We start from the raw sequence: 9521 nt of genomic DNA, 5'->3' as shown, positions 1-9521 counted from the left end.
CGGGGCTGGACGAGAGCATTTATATTGCAGATATACCTGTCCTATTGCATAGTAGAGCTCTGCACGGGTGGATCTTTTTTCACCCGCACCCTCCAACGGAATTCTAAATTTGAACCCGCACCCTACCCGCAGTGAGGTTTGTTCCAAAACCCCGCACCCGCGGTCTTTTAAACCGCACACTTCTCATATTATAAATTTTTGTAATTCACCAGTTGCATAAGCCCTTAGTGTTCGGAGCCGCCAACAGATGGCACCACCGTATACTTTGGTAATTAATTTAATTTTAAGGCATTTCCGCTTTGATTTCAGACTCAATCCAGCTACTGTGCATTCTTCACTTAATATGCATTCTTTTGACGTGCTGAAAACTAAAATCAGTCCAGCCATTCGCCGTAGGAACGTCCGATAAATATTTTATATTTATTAACAAGTTTTTCACGATTCGGTGCCGATTGGCTTCACCGATATTGGTTTTCAGCACGTCAAACGAATAAATATTAAGTGAAGAATGCACAGTGGCAGGATTGAGTCTGAAATTGCAGAGCAAAGTATCTATATAGTTATTATCTATAATAAAGCGATTGGCTGGAAAGAAAATATTAAAATAAATTTATGGGAAACCGTAAGTGCATTTATTTTTCTTTATGAAGGCAAGCCCCGTTTTCTAAAACCACAAGCATACCCAATGAGTTGGCTAGCTTTGTTAATTTGCATTGCTGCGTAATTACAACGCGCGCGGCCGTATTTGCAAATAATTTTCCGACTTGTTGCGCCAAGGCGATAAATTAGAGATCGCACACAGGCAGCGGCAGCAGCAATAATTTCTCGGCAGCTATTATTCAAGCATCGCTGATGAATTATCTCTCGACGCGTCTAGCTTTTATACTAAACTTATGTGTGTAAGTATAAGTATACGAACGAACGCTCACATACAGGCTGCTTACAGAAAAAATATATGTGTGTAATAATACTCTAAACACGTAGCCAGGTAATTTTACTGGTGAGCCAAATAAGGCATCAAGCCTTTATTCTCAGACCTGATAAAGTTCAGTATATTATGCTTGGATTTTCAAGATTTGTACTTTGGAGCCTTTTCCTTAGGGTCACACTCTTTAAATTTAATTTGGAAGGGGTTATTTTAATAAAAACAGTATTTTATTGCATGACACTTCACTTTTGATTTATATTTAATCCTCTTGTTTACATATTTGTAGGATAGAGTTAATGTGCTCTTCGTCATAGTTACTTATAGCACATAGTTTGATACAGTTTGCCATATTCATGAAAGAAAAGTCGTATCAGCTGAACAAATCTCACAAGTGACCTGGAGTTGTTATTGGAAGATGCTGTGATTTTGTCGTTTATTAAGGCACTCGCAAGTAAAGTCATTAAATGATGTTGAGGCCTGGACTTTCAGGCTAGTAACGTAAACTGTAAACATTGTGATGCAAAAATTAAAAATGTTTTTACATTTATATTCGCGAAGCAGAAGGCACAAAACTCATAATCAGTCGGTTGCAAAAAGAGGCACTCTTTATGAAATAGGAATAAGTGACAAATTGCTGTGCTAAATTAATTTTTTAATAAGAATGTAGATGAGAGACCTAATCAAAAACCCATTGCAAAAGATTAACGCATTTTGTGTTCGTTCCATCTGATTGTGAGAGCTTGGGACGTTAAAACTATAAGGAAAATGAGAATCTAACACCAGGGTTGCCAGGCCCTCTTGACCAGAGGCAATGGTTCCTCTTGCGATGGACTGATGAAGTGGCCGATTGATCTGGCTTGCATGCTCAGGTTCAAGTTGATGGGCGGTAGACCGGGCGGTGTCATCGCGTGCTGCAGTAGACCGTTGTAGTACAGTGGTGGTGACGTGGATGGCGCAGAGAAGGGCGACGAGACTGTGCATGTCGGGGACGGTGAGCATGGCACCGCCATTGTGTTGTTGAACAAGCGCGCCTGGCTGGCGGGCATGAGCAGGGCGAACTCGCCGCTGGCCAGCAAGGTCGGCATCAATCGCAGGCCATTCAGCGAAGCAGGGTCGGCCTGAATGCGGGCGTTGGGAGACTGGATGGCCATTGGCCGCGGAGGCTCGTAATAATAACTTCTCCGCGGAGTCGCAGCGGCCGCGGCCAGTGGAGACGGCGTCGTCATGGGTCGGGCGACCAGTGGAGACGGCGTCGTCATGGGTCGGGCGGCCAGTGGAGACGGCGTCGTCATGGGACGGGGTGGAATGCTGCTGCTCTTTTGCTCACGTTTGAGATGTGCCAACAAGGAGTTGCGAATTGTAGGATCAACCCCGATGCGGTCAAAGAAGCGGCTTACATCTCGGACGCAGAGTTCGTAGCCGGCGAGGAACTTGTCACCCAATTCATGTTCCATGTTCATTTTTTTCATTCGGGCTTCCTTCAAAGCCCGGACTGCCATCTCCAGAATGTCCGCCTTCTCCAGCTTCGCGTGCCTCGGCTGTTGACAGAAAAAAATCACGACTTTTAGCATACATTGAACACTACCAATTAGCATAAATAATGGAAGATTTTAGAAAAATCAGCACGAAAAATCCGGACGAGAGGCATGAATAATACTGGTCATAAAAAGATAATTTATAATGCATTAAAAATTAATTGAGCTGCTCTGTTCAGTCAATAAGCAACAGCCGATAATTTTTTTCGGAGTTGGCCAAACTAAAAATCTGTTCTCTAAAAAGTAACAATTTTTTTCACGAAATAAAATATTTCCTTATATCTTGAAATACTTTTGGCCATACAAAGAGATTAAATCTTATAGTGTCGAAAATGCCATTTGGAGTCCTCTCGTAAATATAGACAAAAGTAGAGTAATTTTTTGACCACATGTGGTTTTAAACAAAATAATGGTAAGGCTTTGGAGTTTAAAATTGTTGTAAACTAGAAAATATTTCAAGAGAACACGTGTGAAAATAACTTACATCTCTCTTGGCAGCAGTCTCCTGGAGGAGGTCATCCTTGATTAGTGTGAGCGCATGGTTGATGCGCTGCCTTCGTTTCTTCTCCATATACGGCTTGTTGCTCTGAAAAACAAAGTAAGGCAAATTTATTATTTCGGCTCGCAGATTTTATCATGGGCAGGCAAGCGAGATCTGTTTCGCGATAGCAATTGATTCGTCTGCTGATAAAAAATGAGCAAGAAAGTTGGCAACTGGCCGGATTTGTGCGCGCGAACGCGAATAAAGCAGGCGCGTGGGACTTGCTTACTTTTTGGCGGCGAGCGCACGTCCGCCGCTGGGCAAAGTGTGCAGCTTACAATTAGTGCCTAGGCCGATTTATCCTTTCAACTTTATAGGGCTCGCCGGGCATTTGTCCAATAATAAGTCGCGCGAGCGCGTGCAATTCGAAAATAACTCATTGACGCCACGCATTTCTTTCTCGGTAGCCGCAGGCAGAAACGGAACCGGGCGCGCGCGCGCGCGCGAAATATTGCAAAAACAAGAAGGGCGGCTCGCCGCTTCATCGGGAATGGCGCTAACTGTAAGTGGCCCGAGCTGCCCACGAGATCCGAAATGAAAGTAAACCCTGCTTTGGCATGGAAAAATGAGAATGAAAACGCGGTAGTAGTTGGAAAGAAATTATGTGATAGGAACGACGCTCATATAACAAGAATCGCCAGGGGCGCAGCATTTAATTTCAAATGAAAAATTAAGTTGATGAATAAAAGGGCGGTATAAAAAAAGTACCCTGCAAACTCTGCTTGCGAATCCGAAAGGAATGGCTGGCGGCTTATTTGTATATTGGTCGGCCGGCACCTTGCCCTAAAGTCTCGCACCAACAATGTGCATTTATTTGAAGGCGCAAATTCATGCAAGCCGTGGCACCAGTCGCCGCCGCCGCCAACAAATTTCGACCGCACATTAATGCAAGGTGGCAAAATATCGATTTTCCGTCAGATAAACAGGAGCAGCAATTGCGCCAGGCACTCGGGCTCTCGAGCGGAGAGGGGGAGCTTTAGCGTCTGCCTATCGGCTGCCTGGCACGCGCCTTCGGACAATAAGGCACACGCACACAGCCTCCAACGCGAATGGCCAGGCTAAAATTCGTGAAAAATTGTGCTGCCTGCGGTTGAAATTCGTAGGAAATGATATTTATGTACTATATTTAAAAAAAACTATAAAATCATAGATAAGTATCTAAATTTAAAAATTGTACACACATACATACACCTCAGTATAGCTGACAATTTATTTATTTATGTATGAATATCTATGTATTAATTTTTAATTATTTTGTTTACATACATATTTCTTCGCCTATCCTGTCTACAAAAATCAACATGCAACAACAAACTCAACTTACCCGCCGACTCTCCGATCTACTCCTTGGCACTTCATGTGGTACCACAACAGGCGAGTTGCGCGGGCGTTCGACGAGCGGTTTTGGGGCAGAATCCGTGGGGGCAGTCTGGGCTTCGGAGGCCAGTGCATTGGCCTCTTGGCTGCTGCTGCTGCTGCTGTCGTTGGGGTTGCTGACCGCATTTGCAGCCTCAACCATGGCAACGAAAAAATTTCGTAGTGCGAGTCGTAAACAGCACGCTCTGCGCGACAGTGGCTTAGCAAACACGTCCGACGCTGTGGAGCAACGAGAGTGGAATGAACGAATGAAGAATGAGCACGAGTCTTCTGCGAGTGCGAGCTGATATGGAACACAGGAGCAGCCAGTGCCGCGCGACCAGCAGCAAGCCACCCCACCACATTTCCCCACAAGCGCTGCCTTGCTATGCATGCAGAGGCAGAGAAGCAGGAGAGGAGAAGAAGAAGGCGACGGAAGAAAGACTTACTGGCAGCACGACAGCACGAGCACAATGCTCAATCCATGTTCGGAAAAGTTCGCGCCGCGCCGAAAACGTACGCTTCCAAACAATCCAAACATCATGCAGCCTGTACTATTTTTCATAGCTTCACGCTTCACCCTGTTGTAGAAACCATAAACTAGTATGTTGTGGATCCAGGCCATTCTACCTGAAGGCAATTTAAATAAATTGAGAAGTTAAGTCCAAATAATTTCTAATGGTATTACAGAAAATTATTTTATGCTAACTAAATTAAATGCTTAAGAAAAATAGTTGAAATTTCTTTAAGTCTGAAGCTTTTAAAATGGACAATTCACCAGTTGCATAAACCCTGGGTGTTCAAAGCCGCCAACAGATGGCGCCACTGTAGACATTCGATTTTAAGGCACTTCCGCTGCGATTTCAGACTCAATCTAGCTGCTGTGCATTCTTCATTTAATTTGCTATTTTTTGACGTGCTGAAAACCAAAATTGGTTCAGCCAATCACCGTAGAATCGTGGAAAACTATTTTTTGAAATAAAAAAATCTTTTCCAACGTTTCTACGGCGAATGGCTGAACCGATTTTGGTTTTCAGCACGTCAAAAAAAGCAAATTAATTAAAAAAAAGCAAAATAGCTCGATTGAGTCTGAAATCGCATCGGAAATGCCTTAAAACCGATTAAAACAAAATTTTTAAGAAAGTCTGTGGTTGCGCCATCTGTTGGCGGCTTCAATAACTAAGGGTTTATGCAACTGGTCAATTGGAAAATAAAAAGAAATTTCACCAGAAGAATATATTTGTAACCTTTTTGTAAAATTATTTTCGAAGATGAAAATCTGTAATTGAATTTTCAAATGAAACTTCATGTGTGCAAAAGAGAAGTATATTTTCATAAATTTAAGATTTCAAAATTTTGACCATTTCACACATCACATCTGGATTCATTGCTACCACAATTCTTTCAAGAACCGGTTTCCGGATTGTCATTCGGCATTTTTGGCTGCATATTTGAGCTTTGCATTGGTGAAAACTTAAGAAAAGACACCAAGTTCGATGAAATTGGAAATTTTAAAAATTTTGTATCTCAGGGTCACGTCAGGGACAGACCCTGAAGGTAGATTTCAACCTTCTTTGGTCTACCCTAGGCCCCTTTAGTGTTTCTAAGCAAGTGAAATGCGAAAAACATCAACTTGACGAACGAGGGGCGAACTCGCCGCTCAAAGTGCATGCGCGGTAAAGCGGCCTCGAGAAGGTTTTCAAACTTCAAATTCGAATTGCAGCAAAACTATCGCGATTGCACCTATGAAACTTGGTGTGCTTGTGCAGAATTTCACGGGCTACATTTCAGCCCTGAACCCCAAAAAATCGTGGGGGGCTATCATCCCTTAATTTTGAATTTTCAAAAAAAGGTCGCAAAATGTGACCTTGACCTTCGACCTGGGATTTTTTGTAAATGCAAAAGTTGTTCATGATCAAAAACTAGGGTTGGCCGTGAAAATTTCAAGGTGATACCTCAACGCAGTCAAAAGTTGCAGTTTAGAATTCTTTAACAGAATTTGTTTTTCGGGTATTTTTGAGATACCGAAAAAATAGGGAACGCCCCCATTCCCGAGCTTAAAATTTGTAATTTCACCATCTATTAACAAGCACTTTAAGCAAATATGACTGCCACCTAAAAATTTCAACGCTGAAAAATCGCGTCCAATCGACCTCCAATCTCGCAAATAACTGCTCCTATAAATAAATTATAAATCATACAATTTTTGTTACCATCTTTATCCCATAGCCTCCCTTGGGTTGTTTGCATCATTTTAACGTAGCATTCAGTACAAGGGTGAAGCGAATGAATGCGATGCGAGCCAATGAATTCAGCCTGCATGGTGAGCGATATGCAGCCTGTCGAACTTACAACTTTAGCGGCACAACATATCCATTTAGGCGTTACAACTATTTTGATTATAAAAACTCATCGATTTTTGTGATCTGACTTCGAAAAAATTTTACAAACAGCTCTAACAAGCCCTGAGAAATATCACACATGCAAAGGATTTAAATCATGTGATGAAATCACAGAATGAGCATAATAAGATGGCGAAATCTTCAATATTTGGTGTAGCATATATACCGTGAAAAAAGACAGGACTAAACTCGAAATTACTATTGCGTCAGCGAAAGGCGTTTCGACAGGCACGTGCAGATTCCGCCTTCGTTGGCAGTCGCGAGTGAAGCCCCGCTCTCGTGTAATTGATGCACTAATTAGCAGGCGGCTGGCGCACTTGCTCAAATGCTTGATTAATTAGTCGCAACGAGCCGACGGAGAAACTCGCGAAAGGGAAGTTTTGGGGCCACTTCGGGGAGTGTATTTCAGTCACGTTTGAACAAATATTTATTTTGCAATGTTTCTAATTTTTCTAACTGGAATAAAATCAAATTTGAATTGGAAGTAATAAATTTTGATCGAGGAAAAATAGATTCAACTTTTTTTATTGTCATGGGTCAGCGGGGCAACTTTGCCCATACTTTCCCACACTCAAAATATTACAATTAAAACGTTAAATTATCAGCAGCGGGGGCCAGATTCGTGCGACGCGCAGATGTGGCGTCCGGTGGAATAATATGGCGCGATAAAACGGTCACGTGAAAATGCTCGAAAAGAACCAAGTTTTCGTCAATATTGTGTCTTGCACTAATTGTGTCTTTTGGATCGTAAAAGTAAACGCTTGACCCTCGTACGGGAATCCGAAAAGAGCTTTTTGTTTCCCACATTCAGACGCCATCTTAGATCTGCGCAGTGGGAACATCTGGACCTCGCTGATTATCGCCAGATTCTTGGCTTCAAGATAACCACACAATCTTTGTAGCAACAAAACATTCTATTGAGGCCATCATTAGTTGTTTAAAGGAAATTTGTGCAGAACTAGATAATTTCACAGCTTGAGCAAAATGAATCTTCCATAAAGCTCGTAAAATTAGTCTGAAGCTATATAAACACACTAAATTAAAAATGCCCTTGAATGCTAGTAAATTTCGAAATGCGGATAATATCATTTTCTGTTTTAATCATATAATAAAGGGCTATTAGCGAAGGTTTTGAGAAGAAAATATAAAATCCCACATTTCCGTTCGCTATTTCGGTCCTGTAGGCTCCCGGATCAGCAGTAATGTATACCCTCATAACAAAATTTATTCCACAGTATTACTCCGAATTACTAATCTGTTGAAATTTTCCAACTCCATTGATCATTGAGTTCAAAAACGAAAATAGAAAATTTGTATCCAGGGTACAATTACAAATTATCCTGCTTGTGTACTTTATTGCTGTTCCGAAATTAATTTCTCAGCAAAAATGTGTCTTAAGTGTATACAACACTTAAGTGCTGCAGCCTAAAAATTACTTAAGACTCCTCATGTACAGTAATGTTGTGCGACTACAGTGCACATCCCGATTAAATTTGTCAGTTAGCGAGCGAGCAGAGCGGTGTAACCATGCATGTGTGTCTCAGTCGTTACTGCGGCGGCGGCGTCACCCTTTCGCAAATCAATTTGATTGCGCGTATTAAATCGCAGGCAGAAGCCGTTCGGCTCCACGAGTGTTTGAACGAGCGAGCGCGCAGTGAGCTCTGAGCTCATCCTGTGAGTGTGTCGCTCGCTCGCTGATAGCCTGCTTGGCTGGCTGGCTGGCTGACTAGCTGGTGTGCCAGCCAGCAGAAGAGATAAAAAGAAGGACTGCTTCGACGAGAGCTGATGACACCGGGCGAGCAGGTCTTTTTCACTCTGCCGCCCTCCACTAACGTGACGTCCGCGCCGTAGGGAACTCCAACACACGTGAATCACATATTATAAGCAGATCATTTCGCAGCCATCATATGTTACTGCTATTCGATGCTGTGCAATAAATGCAGACTCTTGTTTTATTATTATAATTACTGGAGGTCTCGGCCGCGAGAGTTAAAGCGGCTGCCGGGGACCGACTTAGCCGATTTTTTTGCTCTGCGGCGGCTTGCCACTTTACCAGCGGTTGGTGGCTGACAATATTTGAAACTTGAAGTTTGATTGTGATTAACGGCCCAATGGGTGCGAAGACATTTTTTGCTCCTATACACATTTAAATGTTTGATCCTTTTTCACCGGCTGCTGGCACGGCTGGCTAAGATCTCTATTAATAACCCTTTGCTGATTATAGTGTTTATATGGACAATAAAGTCGTTATAGGCCCATATGCAGGGTTGCAAAAAACCCGCATTTTTTAAAAAAATGCAGTGCAGTGGTAAAATAAATGCGTTTTTTTCAATTTTTACCAATTTCTTGCAGGCAATGTTTTCATTTTATTTTTCAATTTTGACTCATTATTAGCATATAAACTCGACTTGAAACATTGTCAGAGATAATATTATGGAGAAATTGCGGCAGAAAAATGGAAATTGAAAGAAAATATCTGCACAGTGGAGGAAATTATGACCACTCCGACCGAAATTTTAGATTTTCACTGAAGAAAAAAGGAAATAAATTCATTTCGTGCAATTCATGCGCAAGAAATTGGTAAAATTTGAGTGGTAAAACCCGCTAAAAACCAGTGGTGAAAAAACTTGGTGGTAAACAAATGCAACCCTGCCCCTATAGGACAAAATTTACAATTAGTTTGATTATAATCTTAACTAAGGTTTTGCAGGGCTTTTTTGCCCGTACATTGTGCCACATCCAGACAAATAAATGCAAAT

The 9521-nt window shown here is 42.1% G+C and overlaps 1 protein-coding gene across 1 annotated transcript; it reads right to left on the bottom strand.

Annotated features, from left to right (window-relative positions):
* Positions 1 to 1159: 1159 nt before the first annotated feature.
* LOC135940717 (transcription factor HES-4-like) lies at positions 1160 to 5090 on the bottom strand. Its single transcript, XM_065485731.1, has 4 exons — positions 4810 to 5090; positions 4329 to 4600; positions 2948 to 3049; positions 1160 to 2466 (listed from the first exon to the last, which is right to left on the bottom strand). Exons 2-4 carry the CDS (start codon positions 4521 to 4523, stop codon positions 1702 to 1704), a joined length of 1062 nt encoding a protein of 353 aa, XP_065341803.1. The 5' UTR covers positions 4524 to 4600; positions 4810 to 5090; the 3' UTR covers positions 1160 to 1701.
* Positions 5091 to 9521: the final 4431 nt, after the last annotated feature.

Source organism: Cloeon dipterum, chromosome 3 (genome assembly GCF_949628265.1).
Source record: "Cloeon dipterum chromosome 3, ieCloDipt1.1, whole genome shotgun sequence".
Lineage (NCBI taxonomy): Eukaryota > Metazoa > Arthropoda > Insecta > Ephemeroptera > Baetidae > Cloeon > Cloeon dipterum.
Note: the sequence above shows the minus strand (reverse complement) of the source record. Positions and strands in the feature narration are given on the sequence as shown.